Consider the following 26,737-nt stretch of genomic DNA (forward strand, 5'->3'; position numbering starts at 1 on the left):
AAGAGCAGTTGGGTCATCTCGCCCATACTCTTGAGACGATTGAAGGCTGCTCCGGTCACTGCCAGCTCCACGTCCTCTCCTTGTAGTACCATGTTCCTGACCGTTTGATGATCAACTACTACCCCACTATCCACATCGCGCCACTCCACAGCTCCAACTTCTGCATGCAAACCGCTACCAGTTCGCTCAACATCACCGAAAATTACCCGTGAGTCTGGAGCTACCATTCCACTACTGCGAGCGATGTAGCAGCCACACATGGCATTGTCGCCCGTGATCATCACCACACGGATATCGCCTGCCTTTAGCTGTGCGATGGCACCCGCCGTGTCCTCCTTGAGCTCATTCCGGAACAGAATCAAGCCGAGCAAAGACAAATCCTCGTCCACTGCGTCGCGGTTCGACAGGAACGCATCGATCTGCTCATTCGTCCATTCTCGCGGCAGTTCACGGTACGAAAGTCCCAGCACGTAGCATCCGTCCTTGGCCAGTCGATCTGCCACGGACTTGTAGTCTCTGGGAACGCTGTCTGGCCGACTCAGCTGCTCCATGCGCTCGTACGAGCCTTTGCAGAAGACGAAGAGCTGGCCCGTAGCTCGATGGCGCACCACAACGCTCATGGACATGCGGTGGTGGTCGAAGTCGAAGCGCTTGACGAACTCGAGCTCGTCTCCGTTGGGTGACGTCACAACCGGTTGGCTGCCTTCGTGCTCCACGAGTGTCCACCGCGTTGCCTCGAACATGCGCGCCTCGACCTCGTTACCAACCAATTGGCCATCGAGAGACCCGACCGAGTGGCAAGTAGCCAGCGCGTACTGTGTCTGCTTCGAGGCTGAGACTGTTGCTGTGTCCTTGACTACAGGTAGGAAGGAGGCCGACTTGGTGTCCACAGGCTGCACTCCGAGGAAGTCGAGGCCTTGCTTGGTGAGCGTTCCCGTCTTGTCGAAGCAGAACACGCGCACTTTGCCGCAGAGAGTGATTCGCTTCACGTTGAGCGAGAAAATACCCGCTTTTTGAAGTCTTGCAGCGGCGTTTACTTGTCCGACAGTGATCACAACAGGTAGCAGTGGATTCACGACAGCAGAGATCATGAAGATGCAGTAGCAGAACGCCGTCATTTTGTTGTTGAGCTTGCCGTTGCCCAAGAGAAAGCTGATCCCAATCCCACATGCAATGGTCGAGTAGATAAGTAGCAACGCGATCAGCGCCTTCAGATGCTCATCGTACTTGAAGCGCATAGGCACAGGGAACAAAATCGACTGGATCAGTTGTCCCTTGGTGGTGTGAGCGCCTGTGGTTTGTACAACTCCATGGATCTCCTCATTGCGACCCGAAGACAGCACTCGCGTTCCCGAAAACAACGTGTGCTTCTTACCACGACCCTCAGCATCGTAGATTGTAGCGCTATGGTCCGGGATGGGAAATTTCTGGACTGGCATGGACTCACCGGTCAGCATGGACTCGTCACAGACTGTAGCGCCCTTCACGATCACCATATCGCAAGGCAGAACCCAGTTCTCCGGCACCTGCACCAGATCTCCAGGCACCAGTTCAGGTGACTCGACCACCTGCCAGTGATTGTCGCGGAACACGGAAACCTCCGTTTGATATCGAGTCATCTTGACGATCGCAGCTTGCATTTTACGCTTCGTGTAAATGTTAATGACGGCAGTTCCCACCACTACGAGCGTCATGACGATGCCCATGTTCCAGTACGTGAAATAGTACCAGACGTAGTAGCACATGATCTGGTAGATGTAGAACATGGTGAGGAATTCGAGAAGTACCGAGCTCAAGAGCGAGGGCATGTTGACGTCCACGACGTTCATCCCGATCATCCTGAGACGGTTCTTCGCTTCCGTCGAGGTTAGCCCAGAGCCGCCTGCTGCGCCGATGTCGGCGTAAGTCCGTCCCACGGAGATTTCAGCCGGTACAAACTGCTTTGGGTCTTCGTCGTAGACGTATCGTAGGTGTTGAAAGTCGACCATGCGCTGACCATCAACAAGCTCGACACGCACGGTCTCCTGATAGCCGCGTAGTTTACCAGAGCTGCTGAACCAGTTCTCCACTTTGGCAACAAGCGCTGATATCCCAGTCCTGTCGGTGAGCATGATCTCTGTATCGTTGCTCTTGAACATGTGAACAAACTCGCACTTGTGCAGCGGACTCGGCTCGCGGAAAAAGTTGGGGAGATCTCGCTGATACGCTACGATCCCGATCGACCACAGTGCAGCAAATAGCCACACTAGGAAGAAGACCGTCGCGTTCGCACTGAGGGGATCAAAGAGTGGAGGGGTGAAGCTGCCGTAGTAGTCGCAGATGACAACCAGCAGCAACACGTGAAGCAGGACGCTCACCAGCACAAAGTAGACGAAAACAAGTCGCCCCAGAGTTGAGCTAGAGTACCCAGTCTGCAAAAGCTTTTTAGGTTCCGCGTTGGGCTCGCGAAGGAGGGCGTACTTGGTCCGCGACATCATCCCTTTGAGCTCGGTGACCCCACCAGCGGCAAGAGCTTTATCACCTTCAGTCAGTGAGCAGTTCTTGTGGTGAATCGCACTGCTGTGGAAGTTCCACCACGCCAACAGTGCAAAGCACGCCAAGTAGACGAGGTACACAAGAACCAGTGAGGGCTCCATGAAGCTGGTAAACTGGAAATCTCCCAGCAGGGACTCACTTACACAAGCAGCTTTGCTGTCTTCATCCACGCTACCGTCGTCCAGCATGAGGCTCACACATTGAGCTCCAACTGGGAAGGACGCGTTGTTGTTTCTCGGATTCGATGGCGACGTCCAGAAGACCATCGCGTCTCGGGAATCCTCTACCATTGACGCGTTTTCACTGCCGCACTGCAGCTTCTGCTGAATTTCGCCAGTCAGTGCGTCAACCACCACAGTCTGCAGACGACAGACCGACTCGGGGTCTTCGTACGTGAACGTGGGCGTGTCGGGGGTGTAGCGGGCGTACGGGAAGTTGACTTGTCTTGGTTGCGCCCACCCCACTGCATAGTCGTCTTCGTAGCTACCACCTACGGGTCGTGTGAACCTGGTAAACACCTCACGCGTGCTACTCGACCTAGTGCAGCAGTAAAAGTCGGGATGGTGGCGCTGAGGACACGCCGGATAGTCCATCGGGTCCGGTGCAGCCTCCACGGAGACCATCAACGCGAACACAATCGCAATCGCTGTCAACTCGACCGTCATATTCTCGAACTGCGGCTTATCCAGAGCTTGGCGAGGGGGCCCGGCCAAAGAAGGAATGGCAAGGGACGCTGCATCCCAAACGTGAAACCAACTGAGCCACCAACGACAAGTCTCCTTCCTTCCATGATCCCAATCGACGTACTCGCTGGCTTTTTACAGAGCGGTGGATTGCATTGAATGGGTGCTACTTGCGTGGGTTCTTACGCACTGCTCTCTCGCAGCTTTTTGAGACGTCCTTGGAACTCTTCGTAGTCGAGGTAGCAGCCTTCCAGGTGGCGACGCGTGTCCACTGCATTGTACGCTGTTCGTCCGTGCATCATGCGTCGGTTGTCAAACACGAGCATTTCTCCTTCGTGGAGTCGGAAGTGCAGCAGGTTGGCGAGGCTGCGCGTCTCGTGGGCAAAGAGCTGCAACGCCGCGTACAGCTCCTTGCTCGCGTTCTCCAGCGGAGCGAGGAGCGCTTGGTTGTACCGCAGCTCCTTGACAGATCCGTCGGTCGGGTCCAGTCGGATCACGGGCCCGTCGAAGCGGAAGTGGTGCTTGTTGCTCGAGAAAACGTGTGCGACGCGCTCCGTGGTGAGCACTTTGAAGGCCTCCGGACTCTCTCGACGGATCTTGTCGGCCACGAAGTAGCCGTCCACGAGGGTGCTCTCCCCGCCTTCGATCTTGGCAGCGGTCAGCTCGAGGCAGTGCAGGAACTGCACGCCAGGCTGCGAGTCACTGAAGCACAAGTCGGTGTGTGGGAAGAGAGCTCCGCCCGTGAGCGAGAGGCTGGTCGGGTCCGGGATGTCCTTGACGTCCCAGGAGCTCTCGCCCCAGAACGTGTTGCGAATGATTGAGATGCGACGCCCCACATCCTCCACGCGCTTGTGGCCGTACGGAACGCCGCCGACAATGGTGAACCCGAACGTGTGGAGCTTCTCGAGCCAGGCGAGGACCCCCTTCTCGTCCGCCATGATGCTGTCGTATCGTGCTCGAGGCAGCTCCGACGCCATGTCTGCAACATTCCAGAGCTTCTGGCCGACGTCGTTGGCCTCGTTAGCAAAGCCTGAGTACTTTTCCAGGAAGTCAAAGGTGTAGATGGACTCGTGAGCGTCCTCCGTGCTCCAAACGACCTCAAGAATGTCGTGGGTCTGGTTCACGTCCACGGATTTGGGTTGGATGTCAAGAGCGATGGAGGACGAGTCCAGGATGCGCTCTAACGCTACAGCATGGTAGCAGGCCGAGCAGCGGCAGTTGTCACGCAGCCACACGTGCAGGAACGAACTGCAGCAGTGGCAAAAGGTTAGTCAAGCATGAAAAGCCTATGGACGACAGTGACGTCACCTGGTCTTTCCGTTGCCCCAGGTGAGCTGGACCTGGTCAGGGGTCACTTCCACCTGGACAATAACTGCCATACCGGAGTGAGAAGGCGCGAGTGAATCCGAGAATGACGCGGCGATTGTGACGAGCAAGGAAGTTGCTGTCTGCTTGCGTTTATCGTGGATGCCAACGTGTGGGAGGGCTCCGCTGAGCAGTTGAGCCACTGCTCCGGTCTCCGTCTTTGGACGAATCCGATGGACTTGAATCGTGACGTGACTACCGAGTGGAGGACCCACCGCCAGGAGATCTTACCACGCGAACAAGTCGGGCGTGATGTGGACACATGCTGGACGCTTACTGGCCCCACGTTGAAGTGGACCGTCACTGGAGGACCATCCAGCCGTTACGAAAAGGTCCATCGCGCATCACCATTCTCACACGTCACAGATTACCGCTGGTGTGCATGTACATGTAGAGTCTCGCTGAGTTGAGTCGCTTTCACTTGCAAATCCTTGGCGGTGGCGGAGCTCATTCTCCAACTTACCTCGTCAAGAAGAGAGCGACTTCGGCGATGATCCACCGGTCGCTGCTGGCGTTGGCGGTCGTGCCGATGGCCTTCGTGCACGCCGAGCAAGCCAACCAACTTGCCTTCGCAGCCTGCCCCGTGAGCCACAGCCCAGAGTACTATTGCTGCCAGTACTCGAGCTCGAGCATGGAGATCTACACCAAGTTCAATCTCCCCACTGGCGGCAGCTACGACGAGTTCTACCGCAAGGGCTGGAACGAAGGTCGTCGTGTCAACTACCCGTACCACAAGTTCACGCCCGACTCGCCCACGTTCTACTACGATGAACCAAGCTCCGTCTGTCGGATGCAAGTGGTCGTCACGGACTTCTCCTCGGGCTCCATGACGTACGAGCTGCAGTGTGCGAGTGCTAACTCCACGTTGGAAGAGGACTCGCGCGATTCCACGGTCTTCTGGACGTCGCCAAGCAACTCGCGCAACAACAACGCGTCGTTCCCTGTTGGTGCCCAATGCACGAGTCTAATGACGGACGGTCTAGTGAACGCCACTGCGAAAGCCGCTTGTGTATCGGAGTCAGCTACTGTGACGCCCCAATTCACCTCCTACGGCGAAGGGAAGCTGCTGCTCGTCTACTTCCTGTACCTCGCAGTGTTTGTGCTGATCGGTCTTTGGATGGCGTACAAGCACGTGCTCCAAAGCAAGAATGAGTCTGTCGACGAGATGGCTCGAAAGCTGTTGACGTCTCCTGCAACGCCGCTCAAGTCTGTCGCAGGCTACAGCGAGGCCCGAAACTCTCACGTACGCGACTCGGATCTTCACATCCAGCGCGTTGCAAGCGACAGCGTGTTCCAAACGGGATACAAGGCGTCCAAGGTCGGCTACGTCGTGTTCAGCTACTTTGTGGCGGCGACGCTGGCGCTCAACGCTCTCGTCATCATCGTTATCTGCGACTACTACGCGAAGTTCACGCCCACTTTGTTCGGCAGCGACAATGCTCTCGTGTTCTTCATCGTTTGGCTCTTTTCCGCTGGCTGGTTCGCTACCATCGTGCTCTTACGAGAGCAGATCATCAACTTCTTCCGTCTGCGGGTCGAGTTAAACAAGGCTGAGTACGTGCATCTCTTCAAGCTCGACGATACCGAAGTGCTCCTTGCTGACCGTTCCGGTGTCTCGGACTTGGTCCAGCGTATCGAGTCGGTCTTCTCGAACAAGAGCAAGCTCAGCGGATACCAAGAAACTGTACGAGTGAACCAAGCGGGCTCCCTTCGCTTCCTCACCTTTCAGCATCTGCGGTACATCTACGACGACTCTGAGAAGCGCTTCGTGCCTGGCGCAGTGGCACTCGGAGAGACCCACCGAGACATTATGCGTGACGCTGGCGGACTATCAACTACAGAAGCCGAGAGTCGACTGCAGACTGTTGGAGCCAATGCGGTCGATGTCGCGTTACCATCCGTGGGGAAGTCACTGATCCAGGAGTTCTTCACGCTGTTTTACATCTACCAGATCATGTGCTACTACGTCTGGTACTATTTCACATACTGGAACTTGGGCATCGTCATGACGCTCGTAGTGGTGGGAACTGCCGTCATTAACATTTACACGAAGCGTAAAATGCAAGCTGCGATCGTCAAGATGACTCGATATCAAACGGAGGTTTCCGTGTTCCGCGATAACGAGTGGAAGACACTCGAATCGCCGCAACTTGTTCCCGGTGACCTCGTTAAAGTTCCTGAAAATTGGATTATTCCTTGCGATATGGTGATCGTGAAAGGCACAACGGTCTGTGACGAGTCCATGCTGACCGGTGAGTCCATGCCAGTCCAGAAATTTCCAATCCCGGACCATAGCGCTACAATCTACGATGCTGAGGGTCGTGGTAAGAAGCACACGTTGTTTTCGGGAACGCGAGTGCTGTCTTCGGGTCGCAATGAGGAGATCCATGGAGTTGTACAAACCACAGGCGCCCACACCACCAAGGGACAATTGATCCAGTCGATTTTGTTTCCTGTGCCTATGCGCTTCAAGTACGACGAGCATCTGAAGGCACTCATCGCCCTGCTCCTGGTGTACTCTTTCGTTGGATGCTACCTCGGTATCAACTTTCTCACTAGCAACGGAAAGCTGACGAACAAAATGACGGCGTTCTGCTACTGTATCTTCCTCATTTCTGCAGTGGTAAGTCCTCTCCTTCCCGTAGTTACGACGGTAGGCCAAGTGAATGCAGCAACTCGACTCGAGAAATCGGGTATTTTCTCGCTCAACGTGAAGCGAATCACTCTCTGCGGCAAAGTGCGCGTGTTCTGCTTCGACAAGACGGGAACGCTCACCAAGCAAGGCCTCGACTTCCTCGGAGTGCAGCCTGTGGACACCAAGTCGGCCTCCTTCCTACCTGTAGTCAAGGACACAGCAACAGTCTCAGCCTCGAAGCAGACACAGTACGCGCTGGCTACTTGCCACTCGGTCGGGTCTCTCGATGGCCAATTGGTTGGTAACGAGGTCGAGGTGCGCATGTTCGAGGCAACGCGGTGGACACTCGTGGAGCACGAAGCCAGCCAACCGGTTGTGACGTCACCCAACGGAGACGAGCTCGAGTTCGTCAAGCGCTTCGACTTCGACCACCACCGCATGTCCATGAGCGTTGTGGTGCGCCATCGAGCTACGGGCCAGCTCTTCGTCTTCTGCAAAGGCTCGTACGAGCGCATGGAGCAGCTGAGTCGGCCAGACAGCGTTCCCAGAGACTACAAGTCTGTGGCGGATCGACTGGCCAAGGACGGATGCTACGTGCTGGGACTTTCGTGCCGTGAACTGCCGCGAGACTGGTCAAATGAGCAGATCGATGCGTTCCTGTCGAACCGCGACGCAGTGGATGAGGATTTGTCTTTGCTCGGCTTGATTCTGTTCCGGAATGAGCTCAAGGAGGACACGGCGGGTGCCATCGCACAGCTAAAGGCAGGCGATATCCGTGTGGTGATGATCACGGGCGACAATGCCATGTGTGGCTGCTACATCGCTCGCAGTAGTGGAATGGTAGCTCCAGACTCACGGGTAATTCTTGGTGAAATGCTCACGTCTGGCGAGTCAATCAGCACACTCGTGTGGCGTGATATTGATGACGATGCGATCTCTTACGACCTTCACGAGCTCAAACGGAAACTAGCTGATGGTGAGGACATTGAGCTTGCTGTCACTGGTGCAGCGTTTGATCATTTGACTGCAGTGGGTGAGATGAAACAAATGCTGTTAAATGTACGCATCTTCAGCCGCATGACGCCCGACAACAAGGTGGAGTGTGTCAAAATGCACATGGAGGCCGGTGCAGTAACGGGTATGTGTGGAGATGGAGGAAACGACTGCGGAGCGTTGCGTATTGCTCATGCTGGCATCGCGCTAAGTGACGCTGAAGCTTCGGTAGTCTCGCCTTTTACCAGCAAACCCAAGACGATTCAGTCGGTAGTTGACATTTGCCGTGAAGGTCGCTGCAGTGTGGCGACGTCGTTCGCTTCCGTCAAGTTCCTCATCATGTACGGCGTCATCGCCTCCACGCTGCGCTTGTTCCAGTGGTATCACGCCGTCATCATGTCCGAGTGGTGCTTCATCCTGGCTGATGGCGTCACACTCGTGGGTCTCTCATACGTTATCACGCTGTCGAAACCCTTGCCGACGTTGAACCAGCAGCGACCAACGTCCAGCCTCATCGGGCCGACGACATTGGCTTCTATCGTCGGCCAAGAGCTCATCAACGTCGTTTTCCTCTTCAGCGGCGTGCACATGCTCATCAACGAGGTCTGGTACTGCCCGTTCAGCCCCGACAACGTCGACTTGGCCAAGTGGTGGCTGCTCTCCGACAACAGCATGGCCACGACGCTCTTCTTCACGATCATCACGCAGCAGCAGCTCGCAGCGTGGGTGTTCAGCTTCGGCTCACGGTATCGCGCACCAATCTGGCGCAACTATCTGCTCGTGACTGTCTTCACCCTGTTGGTAGCACTCGATGTCTACCTCATCCTCGGCGAACCAAGTGTCGTCCACGACTTGTTCCGGATCGCAAGTGCCACGAATGTGGTGGTGCTGCCAGACATCCCCATGCCGTTCTCATTCCGAGCCAAGTACTTCGCGCTATTGGTTGGAAACGTAGCAAGCGTGATTCTCTTCGAGTACGTCGTCGTTCTGGGCCCTGTTAGAAACTTCCTGCGCAAAAAGTACCACAAAGCCGGCCTGGTCATGCGTAAGTAAGCGCTACATGTCGTGTTGTTTGTCTCCTATATATATTGGACCGAGTTTATCTTCGTCAACCGGAAGTTATTTTTCTCTTGATAAGAATAACAAGTCCGTCTAGCTTCTTTTCCTGACCTGGTAGCCTCATCTTCCATTGAAAGTCTTTACGTGACTTCAGTCTATCAACAACCTGCAATCTCCACGCGTATGTAAACCGGCAGTCGAAGGTGTGTAGCTTGATGGACAGTTGGCTCGTTGTTCTGCTTTTGAGTGCTAGTCCTGTGTGTAGATGTGCGATTCTCGTATCGAAGCCGCGTTCATGAGACTGTCGAATCGTTACGGAGAAGGAAGACCGTCTTCTTCCACTGCACCAGGTCAATTCAAACGACGCACACTGTCTTCGTCAAGTTTGAGTTTGCCATCTCGAAAACACGTCGCAATAGATCGCACCGCGTCTCGCTCGTCATCTCAGGAGCGCAGGTTAAACGATAGCATGTCTGGAAGACCTCGAGGGATTCTAAAGAAGACACAATCTCCTGTCACGAGTTCAAGCTGGGACAGCAAAAGCTCGCGCGAATCACCGGACCAATGGTTCCAGCGCATTATGCACGTGAAGAAGTTGTCGCCACTGGATTTGTGCGAAGTTTTCTCCTACGGTGACGCGAGAAAACACCCCTTGGTGCCCTTGAGTCATGTGTGCGAGGTTCTGTTTGATCTGGACCCGGACTCAGCCAATGGTGCAGACCCTGTCACTGACGAGATGGAGGTACGAACCTTACGAAGTCAAATCCAAACTCTGAAGGTTCTTTCCACTAATGTTGATGCTGCTATCAGGACGTTTTGTACCAGTTCGCTACAGATCGAGGAGGTGAACTAATGGTCAACATAAGAGAAGCCCTCCGATCTCTCGATATCTGGCAGTCTCGAGCTGTTGCTGCATCTGCGCAGGCGGATCCATCAAAATTGACCTCTGATCCCAATCGAAGGCGGTCATCCTCGAATCAAAGAACAGAAAACTGATGGGCGTCATTTCAAGCTTGCAGGACGCCAATCTGCGACTTAGTAGGCAGCTGGACTCTGTTAAACTCGCAGTTAGCCCAAAATCATCGGATGAATCGGTTCCTCGTGCTTGGTCGCCAGGAAGTCGAGCAGTAATGAAGTCGTCAAGTGTCAAAGTTTCGCCAGTGAAATTCAAAACTAAGCCCCCAACTAAAGCGACAGCTATTCCATCATCAGGCAAAGCATCGACATCTAGCTCCAAGTTGCAGATCGTCAATCTTCACGAACAGGAACTGGTTGAAATTGCCAGCAAGTTGCAATTGTAAGTACATTTGACTAGGTGGTAAATCTCGGATACCGTATGATTAATTGTAGTTCATCTGACACGCAGCTCCGGTGTGAAGCATTTGGAGGAACTACTGAAAGAAGGAGACGCCGAATCAACAGGATTTGTGCGCTTGAAGCAGTTGTCCTACCTGCTAGCAGACCAGTTCCAACTAGATATCAGCGAGGTACGCCTAATCGAGGTGTGTATGGGGATGAACTTCAATTCAAGTGCTCAGCTGGACTACCAGGAGTTTGTAGACGTGCTGTCGGACATTCTCATTTACGCACTGCCTGATATCCGTGAGTCAGCCAAGCGAACATCACTCGTTTCGCTGGATACATACTTGCAGAGTGGATTCCCACCTGGGCGTAAAGGTACTCGTCAGCTTCTTGACGCGCTTTGCTCGAAATATGACGTGAACGGTGACCAGTGTATCTCAGTTGGAGAGCTCATTCGTGTATTTCACAAGGATTTGGAAAAGCGCCATGCACTCGGGTTACCCTTTCCACTTGAAGAGCATGAAACTATTCAACTCGCTCATCCTTTTCTTCAGCGCAACGAAAAAGACAAAACTACTGAAGGGGTTCTATCGTACCCGGAGCTTCTGGACGCAATTTTCGGCCCATTTCCGCAAGATTTCAATCCAGGAATGAACGGAGCGAAACCTTTCAAACGAGCGCTGAGGTGGGAGTTTTGGCGCAGCATTTATATGAATTTGTGCGCTGGCGATACACGCACAGAGGAAAAGGTGTTGACCCAGCTTACCAAGATTCTAACGAAAGTGGACCCGAAGCTAACGTACACGCTCTCAACGAGGCACTTTCAGCGGATATTTGAGCGTCATATTTCTTCAGAGGACCTGGAAGTGATCATGAAAGTACTGGCAGTACCAGAAGATGCGACAGAATCCGATGGTAACCCAACGTGTCCGTTGTTGAGGTATGATGTGCTGCTCAAGTTGATTTTTGGGTCTCCGGAGCTGAACGATGAGCACTTTTTCGATAGTTACGTCCGGCGTAACCTTCTTCAAGAGCAAGAGCGGCTCCAATCCTACGCGTCGGAGCTGGTGGCAACAACTGGAGCAGCTCATAGACTTTCGATTCGAGATTTCTACGATACGTTTGTCGTTCAGGCAGAGGCGTATCCGTTGTCGGTGTGTGCTCTGCTGTTTCTTTTCTCAAGTGTCAGCTCCAGCCATGACGGAACTGTTGATGCGAAAGCTCTGAAAGACTATTTGTCGAGACGGTGTTGGAGAACGCAAACACATCATGAGCGTAGTAAAGCTTCCGCTGGTGATACTGAGGACGTCGATAGCAGCTCTTCACCAACAGATTTCGCGTCGATCAAGAAACTCCTCACCAAATGCTGCGATGCGTATGACTTACAGCGCGTGGTAGATGACCATTCAAACAAAACAAAAGGGTGGATATCTCAAACCAATTTACTGAAAGAACTGACCAAAATGCTGCGGGAGCTGGGAGTTGCTGGTGTGCAACAAGACATGCTGAAGCAGTTCGTACAAAGCATCACAAACAGTAACGAATCTGCCACAAAACAGACCGCAAAGCCTCCGACGCGAGATGCACTTCCCTGTGGCACATTCTTTGACGCTTTGTTTGACTGGGACACTCTAATTCAGGGTCTGAGACTACCACACTCTTTGGTGGAGATCAAAAAGGTTTTCGAGACGCTTGACTTGGATGGCATGGGCTCGATTCGGTGTGAGGACTGGAACAAAGCGTATCGGCTTATCTGCCGTGATCATCAAAGCATGGCAGGATGGAAAATCCGTGTACTCCACCGGCGATTTCCAGATAATTCCAGGGAGCGAGGACGCGATAGCTCAATTGATTTTGCGCGCTTGCTCGTGTACTTGCTAGCGTATCAGCAAGGACAGGAGAGAAAGAGCCTTCAAGATCGAGTCCTGGAACACTTCCAGCTGAAGTTCACTACGAGCATGTCAACTGCCGAGATGGAGAGACTGTTTCGAGCTCTGGATACGGATAACAAAGGACACTTCAATGCAGCAGACTTGAAGGCCTATCTTACCAAGGAATTCTTGCGAAATACAAAATCTGACGGAGCGGAGAACAGAGATACTGAGCTGCTAAAGAGCTCAGATGCACTAGCAGCAGTGATGCACCTTCTTGCTGGTGACAATGGGGATAGCCTCCATCAGAAAACCACTAGCAGTAGCTCTGGATCACCCACTGTGGTGACTCGGGAGCGTTTTCTAGCGATCGGAAACTCGTTTAGCACGACTAAAGCCACTTTATCACCGCGTTCAAAGTCAACAAATATGCCAACTGGAAGCACAGCTCGAAGTGCTCCTGCGAGTAAGCGTGCCCATGACGCGTCGCCTACCGATGGAGATTGCAGCACAATATCCAGTCTTCGCGTCCTTGAAATCACGATTTTGGAGATAGCTAGCGAGTTCGCTAATCTGAAGGGGAACATCTTGCCAACGCGAGCTTTTCAATATCTATCACATGGACCTTCAGCTACGGACAATACAAAAACGTATCGTCCGAGCTCACCTCTTCGACGTTCGACTTCCAGCAGCCCTACTAATAGAGGTACGGGCTTATCAGTGACCACCCGAAATCAACAGCGCATTTTGGAAGCCTCGACACTTGATCCTTTGACGCCGACCAAACTCAAGGAGCTCCTTCAGGTTCACCACAAAGTGGACGTGTCAACTCATCTCATCAGCCAGTTTTTCCTCCACATTGGCTCGCCGTCCAAGCACTTCCTCGACTTGGCGCCCTTCTCTCAGTGGGTAGCTCCACTATCCGTCGAGTTACAAGCCAAAGTTCGAGGCGTCGTGAGGCAAATGATTGTGAAAGGCAAAGGCGGTGGTGGGAAACTGGACCTGGACAGATTCCTTGCCCAGCTTCAGCGGCGACTGCAAGACTCGCCGCAGTACATGGCCAGCTCCGAAAATTCACCACTGCAGCTCGTTTCAATGTCGTTGTTGCTGTCGAAGCTGCACCAACTCAACATTCCTCTGCACAAACAGGAACTGGTGGCGCTGCTTCGGCATTTTGGAATGGAGGGAGATCTCGAGGCTGTGGACTATGCGCTGCTTCTCCAGCGTTTGTACGAACTCAACTCATCGCCATCGATAGTTAAAGACGCGTAGGGCCTCGTGAATAATATTTTACAAAAGACAATCGAGTCAATTACGGGTCTTGAGGCAAATTAGAAAAAAATCCATGATCTTCGCTGCTCGGAAGGATGATCTTCGATTCATGAGCGTATCGTTTGAGTTCGCCATCACTACAATTTCGCAAGCAAGTTAACAAACAGGTGTGCTGGGAAGTTAAACAAACGAAGAACAAACCGTACAAGAAGCAGAAAATCATGAACGTAGTCATCGTCATGAGCACGAGGATCCACTCGGGGCTTGAGTAGATATACGTCGAGGTTTCGTTGCCAGTTGCGCTCAGGTGCTTCTGCAAGAGCGCACTTAGTGACGGCACCACTATCGCAGACAAGAAGTTCCCGCAAAGCTGTTGGAGAGCTGCTACGGTGGCTGCACTAGTGGGGTAGGCGCACTCCACACCGAGCTCGAGCGAAATTGGCTGCACTGGACCGAGCACGAACCCGAGAAACAGCAAACTGAGCAGCGTGGCGTGAATCTCGACCTTTGGGACGAGGCGGAACAGGGCAATCCCCACGGCCATCAGCAGCAAACAAAGCAGCAATGCCAGCTTGTGGCAGCGCTTTTTGTCCACGTAATGACTGATGACTTGGCTGCCCACGAGCGAGCTGATGATGAACACTGCTCCGAAAACTCCAATCTGCGCTGTGGAAAAGTTCGCAGCGCTCAGAAACTTGGTCAACAGTGCGCACATAGCGTTCAGAACACATTCCGCCAAGGAGAAAGCCACGACTGTGTGCCAGAAGCCGGAGTGCGAGAAGGCACTTGTCCATTGGCTCCAGTCGTAGTCATCTCCCAGGTGCGACTTGGGAGAGCGGTCGGCGTTAGATTTCTTTGGGAACGACCGAAAGAAAACGAGAGCAAGTACCCAAATGCCACCAGCTTCCAGTGCCAGGTACAAGTTGTAGTCTGGCACTTCGTCGCTCGAAAACACAAGAAAGGGAGCCGTAAGATACACCAGTGCAGTCCCCAGAGCGTTTGCGTTCACAGCAATGCTAGTAGCGGTTGCCCGCATGGATAATGGGAACCAATTCGCAGATAAAACAGCGACCGAATTCACCATAAAAGGCATTGCGAACGACGCGAGCAGTTGGCCCAGCAGCGTCATGTAAACTTCCTTAAGGGGGTCGAACGCGCACGCAAAGTAGCGCAAACTCGCCCCAATTGCTTGGAGGAGGCCTCCGAGCAGAACGCCGAACCTCAAGCCTTGCTTGTCGATGATCCAGGAGCCGAGGAAGGAGCAAGGGATATACGAGATGAAGTAGATTGTGATAAGGTGCTCCGAGCGAATCTGTGCACACCAGAAAACCAAGTCACGTGGGGTGCTGCACTCAAGTGAGTTCACTCACCCGTTGCTTCCATCGCTGCTCGACGATGCTGTCGATCGGGGCGTACGAATAGCAAATGGCTTGGTTCGTGGCGCTGAGCACCGACAAGATCGCAAGCATGAACCACTTCGCGTTGGAGCTGTTTGGGGGAGGCTTTTCGGGTTCTTTCGGTAGCAGCGCGCTGTGTGCTACAGCAGCAGATGGCACATTAGGACTCGTGGGAGTGAAACAAAGCAGTAAACACGAGCTTGGTACATTGGCCTCCTTTGCTTGTCGACGGGGTCATTTTGGACGCCGAAGTTGAAATGAGACCATCATGCCCGACTCAAGAGATCTGTTTTTATCCGACCTTTCAGACGCAACAATGGCCACACGTTGGGTATCCTTGGATCGCAGTGTGGACGTTTTGATAAAGAAGCCGAAATCGTGTTGAAAGCCGCAGCCGTGAGGGGACCACATTTCTAGTTATGTTTCTTGGACGACGCATTTTGACTAGAACGCTATCAAGACAAACTAACTACCAGAGTGTCCGAATCGCGTGGACGAGGTAGGGCGGTCTTGGACTCGTGGGCGTATCGTTTGTATGCTCCGTTGCTACAATGGTAGAAGACAACAGAAGTTAGTACGGGGTCAATGAGGGTCAATGAGTTGACTGCAATCCAAGACGCACTAGAAACAGAACACGATGAACGACGCTGCCGTCATGAACACCATGATCCACTCGGGACTCGCGTAGAAATACCTGGGCGGCACGTGTCCAGTCTCGTCCACATGCGTTCTCCGCAGCATGCTCAGTCCAGGTACCATGACCGCCGACAAAAAGTTTCCGCAGAGCTGTTGAAGAGCTGCAACGGTAGCTTCACTGGTAGGATAGGCGCATTCCACTCCAAGCTCCAGAACAATCGGCTGAAGAGGCCCGAGAACAGCGCCGAGGAAGAGCAGGCACATCAGTGTGGCGTCTACTTCTTGCTTGGGGGCCAGTCGGAATGCGGCAAGTCCGATGGCTGTAAACAGTAGGCAAACCTGCAGCGCTCTCTTGTGGTTCCTCTTCTTGTCGACGTACTGACTGATAACCTGACCTCCAACGAGCGAGCTCACGATGAAGGTCGCTCCGACAAGGCCAATCTCGGCTTTGGAAAAGTGAGCCACACTCAGAAACTTGCCCAGCAGCGCGCTCATGGCATTGAGTACGCACTCGGCCAGGGAAAACACCACCACCGTGTGCCAGAAGCCGCTGTGCGTGAAGGCTCTCGTCCATTGGCTCCAGTCGTACTCGTCCCGAAGGTGCACGTCCGAGACAATGGATTGAGCTCCGCCACATCTCGGGAAAGACCGGAAGAAAAAGTAGGCGACGACCCACGAGGCAACCGCCACCAAAGCCACGTACAAATTCCAGTCGGGAACGTCGTCTACAGACAGTACGACGAAAGGTGCAGTCAGGTACACGAAGGCAGTTCCCATGGCGTTGGCGTTGACTGCCACACTAGTCGACGTCGTTCGCAAGGAAGTTGGGAACCAGTTCGCAGACAGCAGTGGCGGCGAGTTGACCATAAATGGCATTGCGAACGACGCGAGGACCTGCCCCAACAGAGTCACGTACACCTCACCCGTTGGTCCCAAATAGCAGGCCAAGTAACGCAACGTGGCCCCCAGAGCTTGAAAGAAGCCGCCGAGTAGCACGCCATAGCGCAGTCCTCTTTGGTCCATGACCCACGAGCCAATAAACGAGCACGGGATGTACGAGATGAAGTAGACCGTGATGAGTTCTTCCGAGTGCAGCTGCAGACAATTTAAACACTTTGGTTAACCACTCTTGAAGTTGTAAAAATGCAGGAAGTGCGTCACGTACGTGTTGACTCCAACGATCTTCGACGATGCTGGCAATGGGTGCGTACGAGTAGCAAATGGCCTGGTTCGTGGCGGTGAGCACCGACAGGATGGCCAACATGAGCCATTTCGGTTGTGAGTTGCGGCGCAGCGTCACGTTCTGGCGGTCTAGCACCGAGCCGTATCCTGGTGTAGATTGAAACGTCGCCTCCACGTTAGCCAGTTATCACCACCGCACTTGCAGCGTTAAACCTTTTAATTCCATCTCTTCGTGCACCAATGCCGTCATTTTTACTTGAGCAAATTCTAGCGTGACTTCTACCTGGACCGTTGGCTGTCAAGGGACGTCCACCAATAGGGTGCATCTATGCGACATGTGGAGATGGACCTTCGTCTAGTCGTAGCGCTCAGATGGATACATTCTGTGAACCACTTCAAGCTGAAAATGAAACGTGTAACATCAATTTAACCGGTTAAGGAGCGGGGAAACTTCAAAAACTAGGACGTCGGGTCACTGACGATTCGAACTCGGTCCTGACTGCTGCGAGGAAGGATGATCTTGGACTCGTGGGCGTATCGCTTGTGCTTGCCATTACTACGGGCGATAACGACAGGTTAGAGACCATCCAGTAGCTACTTCGGTGGAGTGTGCAAACGTACAAGAAGCAGAAGACGATGAACGTCACGGCCGTCAGCAGCACCAGAATCCACTCTGGACTGGTGAAGAAATTGGTGGGCGATATGCTGCTCGTTGCGTCGAGTCGAGTTCGTTGCAGCGCACTCAGCCCTGATACGGCGATCGCCGAGAGGATATTGCCACTGAGCTGTTGGAGCGCTGTAACGGTCGCTTCGCTCGTCGGGTGAGCGCATTCCACTCCGAGTTCCAGCACGATTGGTTGCAGAGGTCCGAGGACAGCTCCAAGCGACAGTAAACTGATCAGCGTGGCACTCACGTCCACCTTGGGCACGAGTCGAAACGCGGCGATCCCAGTTCCAGTAAGGAACAAACAGACCTGCATTGCTGTTTTATGACTCCGCCGTTTGTCCACGTAGTGACCGACACACTGACCTCCGATGAGAGACGTCATGATGAACGCGGCCCCGACGATGCCAACCTGCTCTTGGGAAAAGTCGGTAGCAGCGAGAAACTTGCCCAGCAACGCACTGATCGAGTTGAAAATGCACTCGGCCACGGAAAACGCCACGACGGTATGCCAGAATCCACTATGACTGAAAGCACTCACCCACTGTCCCCAGTCGTAGTCGTCTCGTAGATGTGAGCTGGGTGTTGTCGCCTGAGTATTCCCTGCTCGTGGAAATGACTGGAAACACAGGACAGCAACGACGGAGGAACTGACCGCAGCCACCGCAACGTACAGATTCCAGTCTGGGACTTCTTCACTCGATCGTACAATGAATGGAGCCGCGAGGTACACGAGTGCAGTACCGAAATTGTTGGCGTTGAGTCCGATGCTAGTAGATGTCGCTCGCATTGACGGCGGAAACCAATTGGCGGAGAGTACGGCCGGCGAGTTTACCACGAACGGCATGGCAAGCGACGCCAGGATTTGTCCAAACAGCGTCACGTACGCCTCCTCTGCTGTATCTAAAGAGCAGGCATAGTACCGCAAACTTGCACCAACTGCCTGCAGAAGCCCACCCAGCACGATACCGAATCGTAGTCCTTCCCGGTCCATGATCCACGAGCCTAGGAACGAGCCGGGGATGTACAAGATGAAGAAAACTGTGATAAGGTGCTCCGAGTGCATCTACAGACAGCAAAACACCAGTGAGATACCAATTTCGCGGCATATTTTGGAGAGACACGTACATGTTGTTGCCAACGAGCCTCCACGATACTGTCGATAGGTGCGTACGAGTAGCAAATTGCTTGGTTGACAGCGCTGAGTGTCGACAAAATGGCCAGCATGAGCCATTTCTGGTAGAATTGGCTGGGTGACGTCGGTGGTGCCTTCTTCTGGTGGCCATTTTTCCGTAGTAAAGTACCATATCCGTCTGCAAATAGTCCTCAAGTTAGAGCACGACATGGAGAATTCTGCAGCTTGAAATTCTACCTTTGGCGTCAATCGCTTCGTGCGCCAACGTTGTCATCGTCCTCATGGCCCAGAACTTTGACTCGCGGGCGATGGATCTGGATGAGATGGCGTCTAGTCAGATCCTCTAGTGACCGCACATTTTCCTGTCTAGGGATGTCTTTGTTTGTCTTGAGTATGATCCAGTTTTGTAGTGTTTTAATTTGTTACTTAGCAAAGGGCCACGTGTAGGGGAGCAGAAGGTCGTTTTAGTGGTAAGTGGACACTGCTTAGAAGAAGCTGCCAGTGTTTCTGGACGTCCTGCCGACAATCACGTGGCCTTTCGACCGAGACTTCTTCGCTAGCTCGTGGGCTAATCGCTTGTATGTCCCATTACTGCGGTAACAGGTAAAAGTTAGTAGAAAATCACACAAGACCTCCATTGCAGTTGGCAACATAGTAATAACCAGGTGCAGAACGTACAAAAAGCAGAATATGACGAACGTCGCTGTCGTCATGAAGACCATCACCCACTCGGGGCTAGCGTAAAAGTACTTTGGCGGCACGTGTCCTGTCGAGTCCACGTGAGTTCTTCTAAGCGCACTCAGGCCGGGAACAACGATAGCGGACAAGAAGTTCCCACAAAGCTGCTGTAGCGCTGCGACGGTAGCTTCACTTGTCGGATACGCGCACTCGACCCCCAGCTCCAGCACAATTGGCTGAAGAGGACCTAGAACTGCGCCGAGGAAGAGCAAACTCACTAACGTTGCGTGTGCGTTGACCTTGGGCACGAGTCGGAACGACGCGATCGCTACAGCAGTCAACAGGAGGCAGAGTTGCAAGGCAGTCTTGTGGTTTCGCTTCTTGTCGACGTATTGGCTGATAACCTGGCCGCCGACCAGGGAACTCACGATAAAACTTGCTCCAACGAGACCAATTTGAGCTTTGGAAAAGTGGGCGACGCTGAGGAACTTGCCCAACAACGCGCACATGGCGTTGAGAATGCACTCAGCGACGGAAAAGGCTGCAACTGTGTGCCAAAACCCATCGTGTGTGAACGCAGTTGCCCACTGAGTCCAGTCATACTCGTCACGGAGCTGTACATCGGATACAATCGACTGCGCCACACCCGTCCTCGGAAAGGATCGGAAGCAAAAGAAGGCAAGGACCCACGAGCCAATGGCAAGAAGCGCCACGTACAAATTCCAGTACGGAACCTGATCACTGGAAAGCACGATGAATGGCGCTGTAAGATACACGAACGCCGTCCCCATAGCATTCGCGTTTACAGCAACACTGGTGGATGTCGCACGCATTGATGGCGGGAACCAGTTCGCCGACAGCACTGCGGGTGAGTTCACCATAAACGGCATTGCGGTAGACGCTAGAATCTGGCCCAGAAGCGTCACGTAAGCCTCTCCAGCTGGTTCAAACGCACAGGCAAAGTATCGTAAGCTTGCGCCTGAGGCTTGCAACAATCCTCCTAGTAGAACGCCATAGCGCAAGCCTTTCTTGTCCATGATCCAAGAACCGATAAAAGAGCACGGGATGTACGCAATGAAGTAGACCGTGATCAATTCCGTTGAGTGGATCTGTTCACCATGGAAAAGTGAGTTTTTATCAGGAACGCTACTAGCACAAACCCGCCGCTACTTACGCGTTCCTCCCAGCGCTTTTCCACAATACTAGCGATGGGTGCGTACGAGTAACAAATGCTCTGGTTCATGGCTGTGAGGACGGACAGGATTGCGAGCATGATCCATTTTTGATACCAGTTCTGGCGCGAGACTGTCGTTTTCTTCTGCCCTAAGAAGGTGCCATAGTCTGCCAGTGACGCCATTTGTACGAGTTCACACTGCGAAAGTGAGCGGCCAATCCCTTCATGAAGTTAGCTGCAACAACCACAAGTTTACCTCCACTTTCCATGTCTTCGTATATTATCGTAGACATTTTGTCGGGTGATCTTGATGGCGATGCGCGTGTCAGAAACTCGGCGCCTTGTAGCGCGAGCATCTCGCTGCGATTCAGAAGAAAGTCAACTGACAAATGCTTCTCAGCCTGTAAATGCTCTGGAGTGATCGATTTCATGCTGATTGCACTTGCTGAGACCGACGGAGGTTTCGAAACTTCCATTGACGTTGCTTGGTTCTAAAATAGTAAAAAGGTAACACTGCGCGCGATGCAGCCTTCGTCATGGACGTACATTCGACAATGCTTCGCCAATTTGCCGGTGACGCACCTGAACGGAAGTGGTGACACGTTTAGCACAACCCAATGTGCAACTCACCGATCGAAGCCAGTCATCCTCCTAGTTTTGGTTGAATGTCCAGCCAAGATGAAGTGACCCACTTTCCAGTCACTTGGAAGATCGGGTGAGGCAGCCTTGCCTGCTGGAGTACCCGTTATTGTTTCTTAAGGTTGTGCGGGGCCTAGAAAGCTGAATTTATTCAAAGTCTGCTATAGAACATGACACGGTTCTTCCGGCTTGGAGAATTCCACAGTTTGTACTGGTCTCAAGCACTCGGAGACCAAGGCTTCTTTGTTGATCGTGAAAGCTGCTCCTATGATGAAGGGTTAAGCTAATGTAACATCTCAACCAAGTCAGTTCGGTCCATACTTGCGCACTTCAACCAAAAAAGCAAGATTGAGTCAAACAAATCCGTACCACCAACGAATTTGCAGTCGTTCCGCTCACGTTTGTTTCGTAAGCTCCCGAGATTCCTTTAACTGATAAACACATGTTGTGCAGCTGCTAGCCTCGTTCAGGTGAGGACGCAATAAAGCACATTGCAAGTTGCTCGTACCGAGGTGAGAAAACGTTTTCGCGAACTGCATTCGACAGACCCGACAGGAAGCATTTACTGTAACCTGACGAGCTAGCGATTATCTGGCAATAAGTGACTCTGAGTTGCACCCAGCCATTAGCACGTTAGGGCGGCAGGTATGGATGAATTCGGCGGGACAAGCGACAAGTTTTGTGATCGAGTGCTGGAATTGACGTTAGTTTTGCTTGTCATACTCGATAGGTAAACTCCTGATGGGAGTGTAAAGCCTCCAGTCACGGCTACTAATCAACTTCTCCACCACCAGCCATCCCTTGTGGTTTGTCACCCACTTCCTCCTTCACACAGCAAAATCTGCGCTGGTTTCCACGCGAACAAGACCTCCACATCGAGAAACCATGAGCAATAGCACACTGTTCCCTCCGAACTTCCAGTTCTTCAGCGACAAAATCATTCCCGACGTGATTCAGCGCAATCACCCCGCTCAAGACACCTCTTTTCTTCAATCGGGTTAGTGCTTTCCCAAGGTCTACCAGTTGAAACACCGAGACCTGACCAAGTAGTGAAGCCAAATTCGCTTGGATCTCTGGCTTTCCTTACCAGTATCGCTGGCCACAAACGTTCGCTCCCAGACGCGATGAAGGAAAAAGTGACTCACCCGACGGCGACGAAGCTGAGGACGGCTGCGTTAATGGACGAGTTAGATAGCAAGGTAGCTGCTGAGGTCGAGGTCGAGCTTCGACGGCAGCGCAATCGGGTGAATCAAGCGCGGTACAAGATGAAGCAGCGCCAACGCGTTGCTGGCGTGGAAGATGCCGTCAAAGCCTTGAAGGAAGAGATCCAGGGACTCGAACTACAGCAGCGTGTTATTTCCAAGCTTCCGAGAAATATGACGGCTTGGGGAGTTGTCGCCGAGTATTTCCGCCTCTTTCGCCACGGCGTCAAAGCTTCAAGTTCCAGCCAGGACTAAGCTCAATGGGATTTTTTGCAAACTACAATGGCGGAGAACGTGACGGATGGCCAGGGGTTCGGCATTGCAACACTGATGGAGGCTCTAGAACTCGAGACATTGCGCTACGGAAACCTGGAGGTGCTGCCTCTTTGTTATGCGTGGATCCGTGCATTTTGAGCTGAATAGTGCAAGCGGCTGGGTAGATCGACTCCATTTGAAGGCTGATCTTCTGACGCCGTTGCTTGATGTATTGGGCAATGTGGAGGACATCTCGCGGGTATTCGACAATGCCGAACTAACTCGAGATGGCTTAGTGGCGAGAAGATGTGCTCGGCTTAATTAGCTGAGAGAAATATATGTCTTTATGGTGCAATTGTGGATCTCCTGAATGCAGGTCATACGTGCTGAGAATGATTGCTTTTGCTTTACCGCCTACGATTCACATTCGTGGATTTGCAGCTATGAGCGCAGAGCTGCAGTTCCCAGTGCCCGAAGAGGCCCAGGCCGTGTTGCAAGACGTTTTGGCCTTCATTGACACGTACCAGAGTCAAAATCTCGGCAGCGGAGACCGTGAGAAGAAGCGACGGCACAACATTTATTCCCCAGACTATGAGCGACAGAGACGAGAACGCAAGAAACTGGAGCGAGAATCTCTTCGTATGCAAGTGGCACAATACGAAACGCAGTTGGAGCTACTGCGTCTTCAAAAGCCCAGCAGTTCGAGTCCGGGGACTGATTCCAAGTGGGGGTGGGTGCGCCTAGCAACTCAAGAGGAGGATAAGCGACGCCAGGCTGAAGAACTCAATGGAGAACTCAGAGCGATGGTGGCTCAGCAGCTCAACACAACGCATGCGATTCAAAGTTTACTAGCCCAGAAAACAGTGTTGGCGGAGGTGAGTGTTGACTTCGCACGCAACGAAACTTCTTGCGTTTTGACTGATAGTACTGTGTGTTTTGACAGCAAATCCAGTCCGTTATGGCTTGTTACGTGCCTTACGCACAACCAAAGTCATTGGGATCATTCTCCAGTGTTGATGCGATCGGTGCGTACCTCAAGGGGATCTTTGGCCAACTTCGAGATTCAGCAGACGACGTGTTTTCGGCTCCCTTGTTCGATGCGAATTCGATGGGTGCTTTCATGTGTTCGGCAAATGTGAAGCCTCTCGACCCAGTTGCTGGACCCTGTATCGAGATTCTTAGCGCGATGCCGTTACCACGCAGCTCCGAGACTACTGCGTCGATGTTGTGGAAGATGCTTCTTGGCAAAGAGGTTTTTGGACCGGATTCTGGCTGCTACACGATGAAGGTAGGATTCTGTATTGACGTCCTGAGAAGTTGCACAATTATTAATAACGTTGGATTTGGTGCTTGTATAGGCCACACAGAGTACGCAATCATCGGCAGAGTTTGGGTACTCCGTGAACTTTGATCCAAACTCGTCGGGAGCTCTTGAAGGCGTTACGCTGATGGAGAAAATTGACGATGACAACCGCACCGTTCTCGTTTGGACGTCGATGATGACGGACCCGGATGGAAAGCCCTGTTTCAGGTCGCAGGGATGGATCTCTGTCATGGGCCTGCCTTGTAACCCACAAACTGAGTCTGTGGTTCGAATGTGTAGCCGAGTTTCAGGTAAGCAATTTGGAGTCCCATGCGACAGCACCGAGGTGGACTTTGTCGTCGCTAGGAAAAGTCAATTCCTTGCCAAATCAAGGCAGGAGCGCGTCCAGCTGAGGATAATAGAACACGCAGAGCTCGAGGTCTCAACTGAGTGAACTAGGCACGCACAACTACATGGTACTCAAGCAATGAATCCATATCGAAGTTGCAACCTCAAGAAGTTCAAAATATACTACTTGAAGTGCGAGTCACAACCAGCATTTTTCAGCTTCACATTGTATTGTCAGTATTCGCTCTCTTACTTTATTGACACCATCGTCATCTTATTGTGTACTGAAGTAGTTGCAGCTCCAATTCCGAGATCTGCGCTTGTAGCACTTCATATTGTTTGCCTTTCTGTTACCGCTTCTGCTCGCGAAGTACGCTGGTCCCTCTTCTTGCATTTGGTCCCGTCGTGGTTCGATCTTGATAAATTGGTGAGTTAGACGCCTTTGTTCGGTGTTTAGATACAGGAAGTATGTATTGTTCGCTCCTGAAAATATCAGGACGTCGTGAGTAACCGTGCTTCGCAGAGATCTCGTTTCGTTTCAAACACCATGTAGACGAGCCCACGCCGTGATAATCTGCGTTTAGACCGTAACCATAATTATGAGAGAGCGATATTGTCTCCTGCAGGGTCTTAGAAGCGTTTAGGAGTATAAAATTTGCCAAAAGCCATCAAGAATCGCGCACCTGCAGGCATCGCATTAATTTGTCTTGATAATTACTTGAAGTTCTTGGTAGTGCGCTGCCTTGCTGTTTCAGCTACACTAAAAAGCTCGCCAAATCCTCTCGCCCGGTTTCGATCAGCAATTTTTTCTGGAGTAAGTGGTTTTTCGCCTTCATTTTCGCGCCAATTGCGCCAAGAGCGTGGTTACGAACTTGATCAATATGTTCTCCATCTAAATAGGAGCACCCTTGAGCCTTTTGTGCGCTGAGACGATAGTTTACGCGAATTACAGACTCGTCAGTGGACGACGGGGCTGAGCGAGCAGCAGCCATCCATGAGCACTCTCGAAAGGATATTTTGCCACTGCGATGGAAGGAGATTGCAGCCCAAATGATGAGCTCGCAGTCGTCCTCGTTGTGCCTGCGTAGTAGTCCAAAACCATCCAAACATTCGTTCATTCTTGACCCTCCAAGGTCGACTGTAAACTCTTTTTCGATTTCTCCAGCCGTATTGGTTCTTTTTGCCTGCAGGAGCATCGGAAACATAACGTTTGAGTTACAAACAGCCAGAAACGATTAGAAAGAGAAGTCAATGTTCGTACCCGTGTCCTACGGATTTTCAAGCTTGCTTGGGCAGAGTCCGGCATGGAGAAAATAGAGGATAGTAGCTCTCTAGCCGATTCCAAACTGCAATTGAGCGGCGTCTCCGACGTTAACTCGGTATTCGGTCCTGTCTTAGGATCCAGCCGGACATTATAGTGGCAAGCCAGCGACGGTAACGTAGCCGTCGCTCCCGTCAAAGGGTTTACCATAGCCTTAGCTTCATAGTACATTTTATCCATCGTCGCAAGAATCTCTCTCCTCACCGCAGCAGGGTCACTCTGCAGCACTGCGGGACTGCGGGACACAACATTCGAGTGTTTACTCTGCGAAGAGCCCAACACCGTTGAACTGGCCAACATTGAGCTGGTCAACGATACCGTCTGATCAAGTAAAACACAGTTAATACCCTGTTCGTATCAGTCTGCATCAATTGGCCTGTACCTCCATCGACTGCCTCTTGTGCAGCACGGACTTGAGACTCTTGGACCATTTCATTTCGGCCTCCACCGCCTTCCGTAGCGATTTATTCAGAATTTCCGCCTCCAGTCTCTCCTGCATCACCTCTGGCGTGACACAACTGGATTCCCGCATTTCCGCCAATGTATCGCCACTGGCAGCACTTGCACCGCTTTCTCTCAGTTGCGCTAAATAGTTTTCCATCCGCTGCGCTTGCATTTTTAATTGCTGTCGCTCCTCCTTGAGCCTCTGGCGTCGTCGAAAATCCCGTTCTCGATTCTGTTCCTGTCGAGTTCTTTTACTGCGACTGGAGCCGCGTCCAGTCGATTTTTCACGCGGATTATCGGATAAAAGCGGGGTTTCGTGGAATGCGTCGATCATGGCCAGAGCCTCCTGCACCGTGGCCTGGGAGTCCTCCTCCATCAACACGAAGCTCATTTTGGGTCGAAAATGACCAGGTGGAGCCAGTCTTTTTTGCGTTGGTCCACCAAGTTATGTGGCGTACAGTATAAGAGCGGTTTGGAATTAAGTTTGTACTCGTATTGTTGTATTAACGAATACCGCTAAACCGTAAAGTTGGATATAACAGCGCTTTTACCGTGGGTTACCCCATCCTGACGTACTTTTCATGGTGTTGTTGTTGAATGAACAAAGGAAATGAAGCACGGGGTCATCTTTATGCAAGTCAAGT

At 52.4% G+C, this 26,737-nt stretch overlaps 9 protein-coding genes across 9 annotated transcripts; 3 read left to right on the forward strand and 6 right to left on the reverse strand.

The window, feature by feature from the left end:
- Positions 1 to 111: 111 nt before the first annotated feature.
- On the reverse strand, positions 112 to 4,597 carry KRP23_15114 (Gamma-butyrobetaine dioxygenase; the record flags this gene model as incomplete). Its single annotated transcript, XM_067886016.1, has 4 exons — positions 112 to 126; positions 1,080 to 3,268; positions 3,409 to 4,466; positions 4,527 to 4,597. The coding sequence occupies 4 exons, from the start codon at positions 4,595 to 4,597 to the stop codon at positions 112 to 114; spliced, it is 3,333 nt and encodes a 1,110-aa protein (XP_067736777.1).
- Positions 4,598 to 5,073: 476 nt separating this feature from the next.
- Positions 5,074 to 8,051, forward strand: KRP23_15115 (putative cation-transporting ATPase 13A5; the record flags this gene model as incomplete). The annotated part of the gene is made up of 2 exons (XM_067886017.1): positions 5,074 to 7,095; positions 8,049 to 8,051. The coding sequence occupies 2 exons, from the start codon at positions 5,074 to 5,076 to the stop codon at positions 8,049 to 8,051; spliced, it is 2,025 nt and encodes a 674-aa protein (XP_067736778.1).
- Positions 8,052 to 9,739: 1,688 nt separating this feature from the next.
- KRP23_15116 (uncharacterized protein) lies at positions 9,740 to 13,715 on the forward strand (the record flags this gene model as incomplete). Its single annotated transcript, XM_067886018.1, has 4 exons — positions 9,740 to 10,012; positions 10,081 to 10,114; positions 10,483 to 10,567; positions 10,637 to 13,715. The coding sequence occupies 4 exons, from the start codon at positions 9,740 to 9,742 to the stop codon at positions 13,713 to 13,715; spliced, it is 3,471 nt and encodes a 1,156-aa protein (XP_067736779.1).
- A 40-nt stretch (positions 13,716 to 13,755) lies between these two features.
- KRP23_15117 (putative MFS-type transporter C09D4.1) lies at positions 13,756 to 15,350 on the reverse strand (the record flags this gene model as incomplete). Its single annotated transcript, XM_067886019.1, has 4 exons — positions 13,756 to 13,852; positions 13,922 to 15,027; positions 15,086 to 15,252; positions 15,320 to 15,350. 4 exons carry the CDS (start codon positions 15,348 to 15,350, stop codon positions 13,756 to 13,758), a joined length of 1,401 nt encoding a protein of 466 aa, XP_067736780.1.
- Positions 15,351 to 15,733: 383 nt separating this feature from the next.
- Positions 15,734 to 17,180, reverse strand: KRP23_15118 (Solute carrier family 49 member A3; the record flags this gene model as incomplete). Its single annotated transcript, XM_067886020.1, has 3 exons — positions 15,734 to 16,843; positions 16,914 to 17,077; positions 17,144 to 17,180. 3 exons carry the CDS (start codon positions 17,178 to 17,180, stop codon positions 15,734 to 15,736), a joined length of 1,311 nt encoding a protein of 436 aa, XP_067736781.1.
- A 209-nt stretch (positions 17,181 to 17,389) lies between these two features.
- On the reverse strand, positions 17,390 to 19,012 carry KRP23_15119 (Solute carrier family 49 member A3; the record flags this gene model as incomplete). Its single annotated transcript, XM_067886021.1, has 4 exons — positions 17,390 to 17,486; positions 17,552 to 18,660; positions 18,723 to 18,907; positions 18,967 to 19,012. The coding sequence occupies 4 exons, from the start codon at positions 19,010 to 19,012 to the stop codon at positions 17,390 to 17,392; spliced, it is 1,437 nt and encodes a 478-aa protein (XP_067736782.1).
- Positions 19,013 to 19,214: 202 nt separating this feature from the next.
- On the reverse strand, positions 19,215 to 20,874 carry KRP23_15120 (Solute carrier family 49 member A3; the record flags this gene model as incomplete). The annotated part of the gene is made up of 4 exons (XM_067886022.1): positions 19,215 to 19,320; positions 19,408 to 20,516; positions 20,582 to 20,748; positions 20,838 to 20,874. The coding sequence occupies 4 exons, from the start codon at positions 20,872 to 20,874 to the stop codon at positions 19,215 to 19,217; spliced, it is 1,419 nt and encodes a 472-aa protein (XP_067736783.1).
- Positions 20,875 to 23,120: 2,246 nt separating this feature from the next.
- Positions 23,121 to 24,434, forward strand: KRP23_15121 (uncharacterized protein; the record flags this gene model as incomplete). The annotated part of the gene is made up of 3 exons (XM_067886023.1): positions 23,121 to 23,552; positions 23,621 to 23,965; positions 24,036 to 24,434. 3 exons carry the CDS (start codon positions 23,121 to 23,123, stop codon positions 24,432 to 24,434), a joined length of 1,176 nt encoding a protein of 391 aa, XP_067736784.1.
- A 649-nt stretch (positions 24,435 to 25,083) lies between these two features.
- Positions 25,084 to 26,484, reverse strand: KRP23_15122 (uncharacterized protein; the record flags this gene model as incomplete). The annotated part of the gene is made up of 3 exons (XM_067886024.1): positions 25,084 to 25,512; positions 25,590 to 25,970; positions 26,032 to 26,484. 3 exons carry the CDS (start codon positions 26,482 to 26,484, stop codon positions 25,084 to 25,086), a joined length of 1,263 nt encoding a protein of 420 aa, XP_067736785.1.
- Positions 26,485 to 26,737: the final 253 nt, after the last annotated feature.

Source organism: Phytophthora ramorum (genome assembly GCF_020800215.1).
Source record: "Phytophthora ramorum isolate Pr-102 chromosome Unknown Phyram_PR-102_s0025, whole genome shotgun sequence".
Taxonomy (NCBI): Eukaryota; Oomycota; class Peronosporomycetes; order Peronosporales; family Peronosporaceae; genus Phytophthora; species Phytophthora ramorum.